The sequence below is a fragment of the Andrographis paniculata genome, unplaced genomic scaffold (genome assembly GCF_009805555.1).
Source record: "Andrographis paniculata isolate CXL003 unplaced genomic scaffold, ASM980555v1 Contig78END, whole genome shotgun sequence".
In the NCBI taxonomy this organism is placed as follows: Eukaryota; Viridiplantae; Streptophyta; class Magnoliopsida; order Lamiales; family Acanthaceae; genus Andrographis; species Andrographis paniculata.
Genome location: NW_026137615.1, coordinates 4,476,170 through 4,490,573, shown reverse-complemented (window position 1 = coordinate 4,490,573; position 14,404 = coordinate 4,476,170). Strand labels below are relative to the sequence as shown.

Genomic DNA, 14,404 nt, shown 5'->3' with positions numbered 1-14,404 from the left:
AATAAAAATTATACTGTCAGGTATCTATTTTTATTTACAAGATATTGTATTAAATATTGTTTTTAATTTTATTTTCAAAAATCCAATAACAATAATAGTAATTTAATTTAATTTAATTTTCTATATTAAAATATAATTATGATTGGTTAAAAATATTCTCATACTTATATATATTTTTAAAATACTATTATTTTTAATACATATAGACGTAAGTAGTAAGCATAGAAGCATGGGCATGATGGCAAACCACATCGACTCCATACATAACATACTCATGTCCTCTCTCTCCACCCTAACCTCTCCTCTCCTCCGCCGATTCACTCTCGCCGCCTCCGCCGTCTCCCGCCGCCGCCTCCGCCGGCTCTCCGCCATCCTCTCATCGCCGGTACTCTTTTCGCTCACTCTCCGCCGCCTCCAGTCCCTCTCTCTGCACCACAAATCGCTCATTGTCGCAAAATACCTTTTATCCAGCATCGAGCTTCTCAAACAATTCGCTGTAAACGACGTCGTCGGAGGTCATCGAATTGCACCTCTGTGCTCCGCCGTGAAGCTCCGCGACCTCGATGCGGTGCTTCTCCTCCTCCTCCTCTGCGAAATCCACCAACACGATCGGAGATTGCTGCTCGACGCCCCGCTCGCGCGTTGGCGCGTGGTTCTGAGCGGTTACGTCTCGGATTCGATTCTGCGGATTTCGAATTTCGCCGGAACTTCTAGCAGCGACGTTCTGGTGCAGTACGTTGAATCAATTGGAAGATGCTGGGGTTTGGTTAGTGCAATCGGCGGCGGTTGTGGCGTGGAACGGAAGGAGGTTCCGGCTTCAGCTGCGGCGGTGGTCGCGCTGCCGTCCGTGGCGGCGACCGGCGGCGGAATTTGCGCGATTTGTACGGAGGAGATTAGCGAACGGCGAGAGGTTTGTGAGTTGCCCTGCCGCCATTTGTTCCATTGGATGTGTATACTGCGGTGGCTGAAGAAGCGCGACTCGTGTCCGTACTGCCGGCGCCGCCTCCCGACCGACGACGTCCGCCGTGAGATCGAACGGTTGTTGGAGGATCTCGCGAGGATCGACGGTGGAGGAAGCTCGCATCGAGACCATTGCTCCGTACGGTAATTATTAATTAATTAATTTGCAAAAAATAATAATTAGAAAATCATTTTAAATTAATGGTATATATTCTATTTAGTATTTAATTTAATTTGAGGTACAATTTTATAATTAGTTATAAATATTGTTTTCGTGATAGGGATATATTGGAATTAAATTTTAATATAATTAAATGAAATGAAAACTGAACGTTGATGAGTAACAGCGACATAACTGGCTGATGATAACAAAGGCGGTTGTCTAGGGCCTGTTTGGATGTGTGGTTTTGGATTAGGACTAGCTGTAGGAATTCGCACCTCAAATTTTGGATGTTACATCGAAAGCCAAACGCACACCACAAGATGGACGTAAATGAAATTATTCCATCACTAGACATTTTTAGGCTCACGTCTTTGTTTTAACATGCTGATTTGTCGGTCGCTTATCTTACGTGGCATTCGATTGTTGGACACGTCACATTTGTCTGAAGTCTAACACAAATAATTTAATCATCGAATGATTGCAGTATAAATTAGTCCTAATTAATATATGAAATATAATTCAAAAATTAATAAAATATGTTGTATTCAGGCCTAACAAAAATTGACACGAGACCATAGTTAAACATGAATTCAATACAAAATTATCGAATTTGGATTAAAATTTTCGATCCGATTATATATATATATATAAAAGTTAATAGGTCCTCAACTTGAATATGATATGATAATTTAATTATAAAATATTAATATTAATTCGTATATTCTAATTTGATAATTAAATTTAATTTTAAATAATTAAATCTGTATACGAGAACAAGAAAAAAGCTAAATATGAATTGGACATTATAATAATCAAGTCAAATTCTTTAGTCCAGTACGACCCTAAACCCATCGTCAGGTTTAAAGTAGGCCCAAAAATACTTAGTAATGGGCTGGGCTGGGCTAATCGATTGGGCCATAATTAGCTTCCTTATCAGAATATTTATTTTGGTAGTAAGTTTATTATTATTTATTTAAATAGAGTTGCTTAATTTAATGAATATTCTTTGATGATGAGTTTGGGGATTTTCATGCGCGCTTCTTGTAATAATTAATCTGCAATCATCAAAAGTGAGCTAGAGAGGTTTTGCTGGATTTTATTAAATTTTAATATTAATTTGGTCACTGTAATGATTTGCAATGTTGTGTAGTGTTTGTGAATCTATTGAAATGAATGATCATTTGGATTTCACTCCAAGTTTTCCTTTTCTTTTTCTTTTGTTGCCCAAAAATAAAAAAGATGCGTGCTTTGTTTATTTGAATTTCTTTTCTTATAATGTTCACTACAAAAATAGATTAAAAAAAATTAAAAAATCAAACAGACATACCTAAATCTTGAATTTAATTAGGAGTTTGTATATGATTTGATATTTTATAAAATGAATATATTTAATAAGATATTTTAAAAAATAAATTAATAATTTATTCGTCTCAATTCAAAATATTTTTTTAGCATTTTTATCCGTCTTTAAAAGTATCTAATTTTTAATATAAAACTCCAAATAATCTCTTTTATTTGGGCAAAAGAGTATAATTTTTTTAAAAAAATATTTTGATTTTAAAAAAATACTCTCCCGGTTCCGTAAAAAAAGCACCATTTGCTTTTTGCACGTAAAACTTTTTTAATATTAGTATTATATTAGTTTGTAGTAAAAAAACGAAAATGCTCCTATTAGTATGATATGTTATAAAAATGATGACATTTGTGTAATATATTGTAAGTTGTAACAGTATTTATTATGTTAGGTAGATAATACAGTTATTAAATAAGAAAATAGTACCCTTGTTTTGAGACGGACAAACATAAAAAATGATACTCCCTCCGTCCCAAACAAGGTGGTACATTTAAGTTGGACACAGGATTTTATGTGAGAAATATTAAATGAGATAATTGAGTAATTAGATGATGTAATTGAGAGAAAAATATATATTTTATTTTTTTTATTAGGGCGATGTTACGTGATAAAGTGTGAAGATATAGATTAAGTATAATTAATTATTATCTAATTTATAAATATTGCAGGATGTTCGGGACATACCAAAAAAGAAATATTGCACGATGTTTGAGACGGAGTGAATATTATTTTTATGGGAAGACAACAATATTTTTGTAGGGTAGGGCTATTTCCCAATTTGAAAGGTAGATGAATCATTCGTCCTTCATTCCCAAAGCAGATCCAAAACCATCTCCATCTTCATTTTACTACAAACCAAAAATGATAAAAAGATTGTCTGAAAATGGCAGTGAGAATAGAACACAAGCAAATTATATGGATGTGTATAAATAAAAATTTTAATTTTTTTTTTTTAAAAAAAATAAAATAAATAGTAGCTACAAAATAATTCTAAAAATATTTATATAACGAGATAACATTTTTGTTATCCATTTATGTAGTATTACTGCAATTTCACCATTGAAGAAGACAACAAGTTAAAAGTGAAGTGAACACGAGAGACCTCACCTCCCATAGATCCAGTCACAGAGGTGGTCCCCACATCTTGCCACCATGTGACTCTTTCTCTCTCTCTCTCCCTCCATTCTCTCTCTCTGCAAATACTTTTTTGTCTTGTTTCTCTGTCTCTCTCTCTCCGTTTGAATCAAAGCTTATTTGCATTCTCATTTTGATCAGCTTAAAGTTAACAGTTTAGTTAGAGAGAGAGAGGGGGAGAGAGAGAGAGAGAGCAGTTATTATTGCAACTTTAAATTTAAAGGTAACATAGAAGCTAAGGTGGTCTCATCAATGGTTCATTGGTTGGTTGTGTGGTGGAGACACCTTTTAGAAACTCCAGGGAGTTCGACTCCAGACTGTGTCCCCCAAACTAATCAACTGTGTAGATTCTCCCCCAGCGCTGGAGTCCTGGGAGTGCTCAAGAAACACATCACCAGACCCCTCCTGATATTGCTAAGTTCAATAATGGCACTGCCCCAAAAAATAAAAAAATCAATCTTTATTTATTTATTTATAATACCTATATATATAACTTTTTATCATATCAGTCCTCACACAGTATAAAATCTCCCCAAAGAAGTGCTATTTTTGATCGATTTAGAGTTTGGTCAAGATCAGGACATATATGGAAGACAATGCAGAATCAAAACCGCTCTTTGGGTAAGTTTTTATTTATTTAAATTAAATAATTCATCTCTGAGTATTGTGGTCTCATTTAGGGTTTTTTTTGAAATTGTAATTTTCAGTGAGAAGGTGAAAATGGAGGGAGAAGGAGAAGCAGAGAGTGTGAATGTACGGACAGTGAATTGTCTGAGGGGCAGATTGCTTGCAGAAAGAATGGCTTCCAAACACGCCAAAGAGGAGGCGCACATTTTAGGGAACAAAGTATTAATTAATTAATTAATTGTTTTTTGAAATTTATTTATTAATTGATTGATTTGTTTGTAATTATTTAATTGAATTGAATTAAGATGATGGAGCTGGAGAAGCTTCTAGAAGATGAGGAGAAGAGGAGGAGGAGAGCAGAGAGGAGGCTGAAGCGTGTGATGAAGAAGATGGAATCTCTGAATATTAGTATTACTACAACTACAACATTGATATCTGATGAGTTCGACAAATCTGAGGTTTCTGTATCTTCTTCTTCTTCTTCTGATTCTTCGTTGTGCACCAAAGATGTTGGAGAAAGCATCATGACCATAGTCAATGGCAATTTCAATTCGACAAATAAGAATGAGAAATTTGAAGATGAGGTTGAGGTTGAGATTGAGGAGAGATCTTTTTTTTCTTCTTCTTCTTATTGGGAGAAATCGATCTCCTCTTGCAACAACTTCTCCAACATGGATTATGACCAAAGGTAACTACTACTACTACTACTACGTATTAACTAGTTAATTTAATTACTCTTTCAGTCCAATTGTATACTCATTTCACCGAGATTCTAAGAAAAATAGGTAAAATAATAATTATTTTTTTGATAAATAAAAAGTAGAAAAAATAGTATGTTTTTTAAAAATAAATTTAGATTACAAAAAATAATAATAATAATAATAATAAAAGAAATGGATATTTTATTAAAAATATATATATATATAATTGATGGTACTTTTAAAATTTTCATTATTATTAAAGTGAGCATAGAAATAAAATATAATACAAGTAAGTGAAAATAAATTTAATTTGGTGGACGAAGGCGTTTTCGAATAAAATTAGCAGTAGATATACTAGTTTTGTAATTTTGCTCATTCATGATTCATGTTCATGTAGTACCACTGTAAAATCTTGGAGGGAAGAACCAATCGAGCAAGACAAAGACGACGATGATGATGGAGTGGATAACTCAATGGCTTTAGTTCCGGTGAAGGCGGAGCAGCAGCAAGAGCAGACAAGAATCGATCCCCAAGTTCTCGACAAAACTGTGAAAGAAGTTCTCGATGCTTTGAAGTATGCTAAAGAACAGCTGCAGAGTTCGATGGAGCGCCGCAGCCGTGGCCGGAACATGATCAGGGTTGGTTAAAAGAGGCTTAAAATATTCTTTCTGTTGTTTGATGAAAAAGAGACATTTGATGTGTTTGTGAATAAAAATGGACTCCATTTTAGATTCGATTTAGAATGTGTCCAATTTAGTATTTTAACGTTAAAAAATATTAATAAAAAATTACAATACATACACTTGACAATACTTTTAACAATACTCAAGAGATCATCTATCTGATGGTGTAGAAATGGACACAATTACACATTATATAAATGTATTTCGAGGAAGAAAATAAAACACAACTTACGGTGTATATACTTTGATGTTTCGTACCTGTAAATATCTCCTTTCTTCGATAGCTCCACAAAGACCTACTCGACCTATTCTTCAACACAAGATCATTAGTATCACATTTAACAGCATACCTCAAGAATCTCGGCAAATTAATTTAAATAATAATAATAATAATAATAAGCATCGAATACAATGTTAAGAACAACAATACTGGAAGCATCGGGGCGAGGAATTATTATCACACCCCTTCCCTTGCTGGGTGTAAGAATGTTACAACAACTATAGTCTCACAAATAATTTAGATATTTTAAAAAAACCAAAAAAAAAAAAAAAAGAGTATCAAGGTTTTAATGGCGCACGGGTCGCCACTCTTATGTTATTTAAGCCTTGTAAAGACAGACGGAAAGGATTACGCTTTCTGCAAAACTTTTAAGCATGAACAAACCATGCGAAGCAACTGTAAGAAAATTAAGCAGTGGCCGACTGTTTGTCTTCGCTCTCATCAAGGTTCAGGGCTTCTAGAAGTTTCGGCCACGACTCTGGTATGCCTCCCGGCAAATCAAATTCCAGCAACTTCCCTTGGCTGCGATAGAAGCCCTCCACGGGCTGACTCTGCAGTTGTCCAAATAAAACACAATTATTGTGTAAGAAATCGAATCTTGGAAGAAAACTAATGATTTACACAAGTATCTTATCTATAGAATGGTACCTTTTCATTATATATACGGAGCCGTTCTTTTACAATAGCTTCAGTATCATCTGCACGAGTGATGAGCTTTGAAACACACTTGGATGGAGGGAGGAGAGGTGCCATGCTTATGTCGGGTTCCCCATTTTCGCCTTTGACATTAATCGAGGCCACATTGAAGTTCTTACCACATTGGCCACAAAGTCTTCTTCCTAGGCATTTCTCTATTAGTACCTTTTCTGGGAGCTTGAGATTTACCACGAGATCAATGTCTGTCACATCATCCAATATTTCCTGTGTGAAAATGAACCATGTATTTGAATAATAACACTAATAGATTAAAATTAGTGTTGTATGTGCGCAAAAGTTAACAATTTGTTTAAGAGCATTCTTCGAAAAAAAACAACAAAACATAAATTCTTCACGCGAGCAGATGTGACTGTAACATCTCTTTATAATTTGTACAAGCCAATTGATTCACTGAACTAAGTAACATAAATTTCGACCGTATATTTACCAACAAGAACCGGATATTAATGAAGCGTATAGTGAAGCAAATGCAACATACACTATAAGGATAGCAAATCGTTTCATTGAACTAATTAACATAACTTTCAGCCATATCTTTACCGACAAGGACCAAATATTAAAGAAGCTTATAGCGAAGAGAGTGCAACATATGCTATAAGCGTTGCAAATCGGTTCACTGAACTAAGTAACATAAATTTCGATCATATATTTACCAACATGAACCGAATATTACTGAAGCTTATAGTAAAGAGAATGCAACATATGATATATGGATCGCATAGAGCGACAGCATCAGAAAATCAACGAGCTAAGGAAACACTTGAATAACTGCCTAATTATCATTATACAGCAATACTAAAAGCCAAAATTTCTCACAAAAGCAATCGGCACAAGAAGCACATGTAATTATTCATTTCAATCGTTTACAGCATCCATCTTTTCAATAGCTTCAGGATAGAAATTTTACTTACAGCTTGTCTCACTGTGCGCGGGAACCCGTCGAGTATAAACCCAGATTCTCCTCTGGATTCTCCCACCTCAAGCCTCTTTGACAATAAATTTATGATTATCTCATCTGACACCAATTTACCCTGGTTTACAATGTCAGCAAGCTGCAAGAGCAACAGCATCAAAGTTTAAAACAGAGAAGAAAAATCACGAAATCATCAAATAGTGAAATAACAAGACTTGAATATCAAAATTTGAGATTAGAATGCATCCCTCGCATCATTAAACTTAAGGAATGTTCAAGATCTGCTGAAATAATCTAAATCAAACTGGTAGAGTATACATGGGAATCTCATAATCTCATTTCTTAGACATCATTTCATCCGAAACTACCGGAATTGGTGTCAATTCCAGAAATAAAAAACGCAAGATAGGTTCAAACGATCGATGGCAGCACATACCTGCTTCGACAGAGGACTAGACGTCGCGAGCTCCTCACGAACCAGATCCCCGGTGGCGATGTGAGGAACGCCCAATAGAGTCGACAGCCGACTCGCGTATGTTCCTTTTCCTACACCAGGACTTCCCAAAAATACCCACTGGACACTCCTGCCCTTGGGATCTATCCCGGTAGGGCACGAATGGGACTTCAATTCGGCGCCGGCCGCCGTCGATGCAGACCTCCGGACGAGAACACTCGCCGAGGACGGCGAGGATACTGATCTAATCAGACGGATCGCGGCCGCCATTGACTCCGGAGCCAAAAGAGAGTTAGGGTTAGCAACGCCGTGTAGTTTTCTAGGCTTTGAGAGAAGAATTGGGCGAATATTTCTCGAGATTCCCAATTGATCCAAGGCCTTGTTTGGAAAAACGTTACGCATATTTTATGTGTATATATATTTTTAATACTCTTTCGGTCCAAAATTTAATATTCATTTACTTTTTCATCTTAGTATTAAAAATATTATTATTGTATTAAAATATAATAGAAATAAAATAGAAATAACTAAAATAATTTTATTAATACGTGTGATATTTATTAGTATTTATTAGTACGTGTGATATAAAATTAATGACATTAATATATTGTAAGTTGTAAAGGTATTTATAATGTTAAATAGATAATACAATTACTTAAAAAAAATATATGTGTGCTTATTTGATCGATTCAAAATTTAATAGAAAAATGTAAAAATATTTTTAGGACAATTAAAAAAAAATGAATAAATTTAAATGATTCGAGGGAATATTAATTATATAATTGTAATAATATTTTAATAATGTTAAATATGTAATATAATTATAAAATTAAAATATAATATCCTTAGTACAATTATTTTATTTTTGTCTAAAAAAAGAGAGAAGAAACAAATTGGGTATAATTCTTTTGGTTGAGTTTAAAAAATTTTGAATTTGATTTAATATTAAAATAATTTTTAATAAAATATTTTATTAAAAAAATATATTTTTTTAAAAATACAGATAATCTAAATAATAAAATTTTAAAAAATTGAGATAAAAAACAAACACAACATGGCCCGTGAGCAGATATTTTAGCCTCAACCAAACAGAGCCGCGTGCTCTTGCTTCTTATACAGTTTTATTTTATTAAACAAAAAAAACGTGAAAATAAAATTAAATACTTGCCACGTGGACGCGGATTTTCCACTAGCATTCCAACGGTTAAGGCATCCGCCACGACCACCGCCCTTCCAGAAGTTTCCACTACAATGGCAGCGTCTCTCTCGCCAGTCGCACCATTCACCGGCGGTGGCGCCGCCGCTAACAAAATTTCTATTCATGTCCAATCACCGGGCGTCATCGCAATAGTGCCTCGAAGATGCAATCCTCTCCGTGCCAAATCGATTGTTGAAGATTCAATCCCTAAGAGGTTCGTCAGTGCCTACGCAGTCTCCGGTTCCGCAGGTAAGCGTCAAATTGGAAATGTTTTCTTTTCAGTAAGTTTCCTGTGTTTCAATTGTGAGGTTATCGTTTTCTAATCGATCGTTATTGCATATGAGTTGATCAAATTGATTCTCAAAGTGGGAGTAATACTTTTTAATTTCGAATTGCGTTGAGAAGCAGGAGCTGACACTTCGTCCATGGTTGAGGGTACTTATGACTCACTGGACAGTGTTCTAGTGTATGACTTGAATGGGAATGAAGTTCGGATTTCTGATCTATGGAAAGAAAGGAAAGCTGTGGTTGCATTTGCTCGTCATTTCGGGTGAATTTGAGTCAAATTTGAAACACTGTGCATCAATACTTGTGTATATAAACAAGTGTTATAACTGTTACTTCCATTTTTTTGCTGCTTCAGATGTGTGCTCTGTCGAAAAAGAGCAGACTACCTCGCAGCCGTGAAGGTAAACTGCAACACGAAAATCTCTCTGGATTATCGAAGAGCGAATTGTTAAGAAAATGTGAAGAACATAGAAGATGAATGAAAACCATACAAACACATCAGATCCTAGTTTATTGCTGCAAATTAACTTAATCTTTTTGCTACTTCTCTGTCACTAGTTATAGGCATATCCACATATGAGAGATATAAGTCACTCTAAACTTTCTTCTGATGATAGTATCAGTGTTTAATCCATGCTTATGCTACTGTGCTTAATTCTTCTTTTTTGTTAAAAAGCACTCTCTTGGTTGCGTTTTGCTAGCTACAACCATAGTGCTCTAATTATCTTGCAAAAGTTTCAAGATTATGTGATTTGGGGTTGCAATCTCCATCTTGTCCTGATTTAGGGGTTTCGCTTATTTAATAGGACAAGATGGATGCAGCTGGGGTGTCACTTGTTTTGATTGGCCCTGGTAGTATTGATCAGGTAATGACTAAGCAATTCTTGTTTGATGGCCATTTTCATTTGAAGTATTTATAGTCCCTCCCTTTTGCTGAAACTCTTCATTTGAGTGGTGGTTTATCTTGTTGTGGCAGGCAAGAAAATTCTCTGAGCAAACAAAGTTCAAAGGGGGTGAGTTTTTTTATTTTATATTATAAATATTGTTATATATTCAGTATGGAAAGTGGAAACTGTAAATTAGGCTTGAGAATGATCTTCAAGACGGACAAGGTACATGTTGAGCATGGTTACTTGGCCATCTGTTTCTTTAACCAACTTTACTATTTGGATTTTGTGTTTTTTAAAAAAAAAAATACACTTTTTTCTCTCACAAAACATCTCATCAAACATTATTTTTATATCAAAATCAAACCAATTTTTTCCAAACTCAACCAAAAGAAACACTTATTTAGGAGTTTCTCTTCATGTTTTTTATTCAAAATGTCTTAAGCAAATATCATGTAAAATTTTAGTTTGGACACCATGTGAATTTTTATACACTCCCCCCATAGCATTAGTCATAAAGAGGGAATGGTTGTTAGCGCTGCCCGACATAAAACTTAAAACAACATCTAGTGTAATTTGTCGATTAGTGATGGTTGCACCTTGCACACATATGTTGTCAAAATGGTGCAAGTTCTTCTTTCGTGGCTATCTTATTACAACCTTTTGTTGTGCTTTTTTGTCCATTACAGAGGTATATGCAGACCCTAGCCATTCATCATATAAGGCACTAAACTTGGTATCCGGTGTCTCCACCACATTTACTCCTGGGGTAAAACAATGATCTAGATCTTGTACGACATCCATGAGCTCTTATAGCTTCTTCGGACACTTTTCTTGACTTTGAACATTGTATATCTGCATCTCAGGCAGGTTTGAAAATAATACAAGCATATGTTGAAGGATATCGGCAAGACTGGGCGCTCTCCTTCGAGAAGGATACGAGGACAAGAGGTGGATGGTATGTTTCTCGACTCGAGTTTCAAGTGAAATATTATCCGTCTTCTTATACTTAGCAAAAAGGTGTACTGAATTTTTTAATTTATCAAGAATGAAGGGCACATTATATGACAACAGATAACACATCATTTATGTTAAAATAATACAAATACAATACATGAACCGACGTTTCATAGCAATTGTCCACAACATTTCAACCTGTCTTTTGATTATTGTTACTTTTGATCTTCTCTATTCCATCTGATAAATCAAATGTATATGCATTTATTCGACTGTTGAATCGTGGCTTCAAATGCATATATATTGGCTCGTTTTTCTCTCGAGTATTTGACCATTTTACCCCCACAGGCAGCAGGGAGGCATCATTGTTGCTGGCCCGGGTAAAAATAACATCTCCTATCTCCACAAGGTTGATCTCGATTCTTACTACACTGCGAAACTTACTTTGCGCGTAGCTAACTTGGAAATTCTGGCTTGTATTCGTATGTTTGAGGCTTATTGTCGTTGGTTTTCCTTGTGTAGGACAAAGAAGCTGGAGATGATCCAAACATAGATGAGATTTTGAAGGCCTGTTGTTTGCAAGGCAGCTGAGATAAGTAGTTGTCTCTTCATGCAACATTCTGTGTATTGTTATTTTTATATACTGATTTAATATTTTTATAAATAATACTTATAATCATATATATATATATTATATATTATCATATATTTTTGACAAGGGATATCAATTTGTGCATTCTCATAATTTTGGATTTTTTTTTTTTAAAATAATAAGTTTGGATAATTAGTTAAAATTTGTTAGAATAACAAATAATCTAGCAAAATTTGATTTATCGAGATAATAAATAACAAATTATGGATAATATTAGGGTTTCGTATATATATAGCTGACTCTTAATTTTATAAATTGTTCGTTTTAAAACTTTTGATTTTGTTTTTATAAATCATATTCTTTTTATACATATTAATATATTTTCTTTGATTCTTTAACGAAGATAAACATCGATGTTTTGTTAACAATCTGATAAAGTTAAAATTTTGAAGGAATGTTCGACCACAATTTTATATAATATATGTGACAGATTTTTTATTTTGTAATTTTGATCTTAATTTTTCTTATTTTCATCGATTAATAATGTGGTGATTGGAGCATGTTTACACACATTCTTAAAAGATTTTTTTATTTTTTTTATCTTTTATTTTTTATTATCGTAATAGATTTTCTATTTCATTTGGTTGATCGTGATTTTTATTTTATTTTAAAATAAAATTTTTCGTATTTTTTATATTTTGTTTGCAATATGGTCATCGGGTTATTGCAAGGGGATTATAAAATTCTTACACTAAATTTTTTTGTTTAATTTTTAAAATTTTAAACTTGTGAATTTGACATATAGCATTGTAAAGCCGAAGCGTGTGTTTATTTTGTGTTTTAATGTAGAGAAATTTATTTGAGAATTGTGTATAAAAAATAAAAATAAAATTTGTGTAATATATTAATTTTTTGAAAAAAAAAATATTAAAGAAACCAATCTTAAAATTTTTTGCTACTTTAAAATTTTCTTTTTTCTTTTTACTTTTTGGCAACTATGTATTGCACTACTTAGTATTATTACCATTTTAGTCCTCACAAATATTCATGCAATTTCTATACCGAAAAATCTTTCTATTATTTTTTTTCACATATTTTTTTTAAAAATATGAGTACACTACATATATTCATTATATTTATATTTTATACACAATTCCCTACGTCTCATATAAAAAAATTTTCTATTAAAAAATCTTACAAAACAAACACACCATAGGTGTGTTCATTTATAAAATTTTACGAGGTTCAAATCCCGATGCTTTCAGATTCACATGTCATACATAGTTCGTCTAGTATGACTTGCTTTGTTGAACTTAATTTGCAGAGTATTAGATTCGTCCGGAGATTTACGCAATAGACTTCCCATTTAATATATGTATGGATGAAATTAATTAATATTTAAGAACATATTCCTAAGAAATTTCAATCAAAATGAATGATAGCAAGCTTTCTTTATATAGACACTTTTTTAAGGTTGTCATTTTAAAAAATATAATAATAATTCTCATAAATATTTAAGATTTTTTTTTAGTATTTTTTTTTTCAAAATTTTTATCTAAAAAAAAATCTATTTTCAAATATATATATATATTATATAATTTCATATGCAACGGAGATTGATAATCCAAAGAAACATAATGAATTGTCAGATAGCATTGTAAAGAAGAAGGGTGTGTTTGTTTCGTATTTTGATGTGAAGAATTTTATTTTATGTAAAGTATAAAAAATTGTGTATATAATATAAAAGTAGAATGTGTGTAATATATTATTTTTTTGAAAAAAAAATATATATTAAAGAAACAAACCCTAAAATTTTTGCTACTTTAAACTTTTATTTTTTCCTTTTGGCAACTATGCATTGCACTTAGTATTATTATTCATTTTAGTCTTCACAATATTCATGCAATTTATATACCGAAAAATAGTAGCGTTGTATTCTTTCTATTATTATTATTATTTTTTTTCATATATATATATTTTAAAAAATAATACACTACACGTATTCATTATATTTGATTTCATGCACAATTTCCTACTCCTTACAAAAAAAAAAAAAAATCATTTAAAAAAATCTCACAAAACAAAAACACCATGTGTTACCGAATCTCTATTATTATTATTATTTTTTTATATATATATAAAATATTAAAACAAATACTTATTTTTCACTTTTTATATTATATTAAAAATGATTTTATATTCAAAACATAAAACCAATATATATTTATGTCATATCACACAATTATTTATATTCAAAACTTTTACAATTAAAATCTCAAATCTCAAACAAAAAATTAAACCCCAAAACAAGCACACACCTTAAATTTACATCTTTTAATACCAATAATGTACTTCAGTTATTTAAAAACTATAGAAGTATGTATTTTAATAGATACTAGCAGTATTTATCAGTAAACTGTTGGAAAATAGTTTTTAGCGAAATATAAGATATAACGAAATCCGAAAATACAAAATCAAATAGATGCAAAATCAAAT

General features: G+C 32.6%; 3 protein-coding genes across 4 annotated transcripts; 2 read left to right on the top strand and 1 right to left on the bottom strand.

Annotated features, from left to right (window-relative positions):
• The first annotated feature begins 201 nt into the window (after positions 1-201).
• Positions 202-5,696, top strand: LOC127239663 (uncharacterized). Its single transcript, XM_051257912.1, has 5 exons — positions 202-1,104; positions 4,191-4,232; positions 4,319-4,457; positions 4,544-4,926; positions 5,337-5,696. The coding sequence occupies exons 1-5, from the start codon at positions 230-232 to the stop codon at positions 5,584-5,586; spliced, it is 1,689 nt and encodes a 562-aa protein (XP_051113869.1). The 5' UTR covers positions 202-229; the 3' UTR covers positions 5,587-5,696.
• A 304-nt stretch (positions 5,697-6,000) lies between these two features.
• LOC127239664 (adenylate kinase) lies at positions 6,001-8,403 on the bottom strand. The gene is made up of 4 exons (XM_051257913.1): positions 7,969-8,403; positions 7,531-7,671; positions 6,551-6,823; positions 6,001-6,453 (listed from the first exon to the last, which is right to left on the bottom strand). The coding sequence occupies exons 1-4, from the start codon at positions 8,386-8,388 to the stop codon at positions 6,310-6,312; spliced, it is 978 nt and encodes a 325-aa protein (XP_051113870.1). The 5' UTR covers positions 8,389-8,403; the 3' UTR covers positions 6,001-6,309.
• A 772-nt stretch (positions 8,404-9,175) lies between these two features.
• LOC127240005 (thioredoxin-like protein AAED1, chloroplastic) lies at positions 9,176-12,022 on the top strand. Of its 2 annotated transcripts, none has more exons than XM_051258424.1 (9): positions 9,176-9,433; positions 9,590-9,734; positions 9,828-9,873; positions 10,279-10,338; positions 10,449-10,485; positions 11,049-11,128; positions 11,226-11,317; positions 11,665-11,725; positions 11,839-12,022. In XM_051258424.1, exons 1-9 carry the CDS (start codon positions 9,238-9,240, stop codon positions 11,905-11,907), a joined length of 786 nt encoding a protein of 261 aa, XP_051114381.1. In that variant the 5' UTR covers positions 9,176-9,237; the 3' UTR covers positions 11,908-12,022. The 2 variants fall into 2 exon arrangements, with proteins under 2 accessions (XP_051114381.1, XP_051114382.1); XM_051258425.1 differs by having other exon boundaries at positions 9,177-9,433; positions 9,593-9,734.
• Positions 12,023-14,404: the final 2,382 nt, after the last annotated feature.

What these genes read in the sequence shown, in the direction of transcription:
- LOC127239663 (XM_051257912.1), top strand. Translation starts at nt 230, where the DNA reads ATGGGCATGATGGCAAACCACATCGACTCCATACATAACATACTCATG. An exon ending in CGAGACCATTGCTCCGTACG is followed by an intron (nt 1,105 to 4,190) that starts GTAATTATTAAT and finishes GGTCAAGATCAG; the next exon opens with GACATATATGGAAGACAATG. An exon ending in AACATGGATTATGACCAAAG is followed by an intron (nt 4,927 to 5,336) that starts GTAACTACTACT and finishes ATGTTCATGTAG; the next exon opens with TACCACTGTAAAATCTTGGA.
- LOC127239664 (XM_051257913.1), bottom strand. Translation starts at nt 8,388, where the DNA reads ATGCGTAACGTTTTTCCAAACAAGGCCTTGGATCAATTGGGAATCTCG. An exon ending in CTAGTCCTCTGTCGAAGCAG is followed by an intron (nt 7,672 to 7,968) that starts GTATGTGCTGCC and finishes TTGCTCTTGCAG; the next exon opens with CTTGCTGACATTGTAAACCA. An exon ending in CGCGCACAGTGAGACAAGCT is followed by an intron (nt 6,824 to 7,530) that starts GTAAGTAAAATT and finishes ATTTTCACACAG; the next exon opens with GAAATATTGGATGATGTGAC.
- LOC127240005 (XM_051258424.1), top strand. Translation starts at nt 9,238, where the DNA reads ATGGCAGCGTCTCTCTCGCCAGTCGCACCATTCACCGGCGGTGGCGCC. An exon ending in ACTACCTCGCAGCCGTGAAG is followed by an intron (nt 9,874 to 10,278) that starts GTAAACTGCAAC and finishes CTTATTTAATAG; the next exon opens with GACAAGATGGATGCAGCTGG. An exon ending in GCCCTGGTAGTATTGATCAG is followed by an intron (nt 10,339 to 10,448) that starts GTAATGACTAAG and finishes TTGTTGTGGCAG; the next exon opens with GCAAGAAAATTCTCTGAGCA.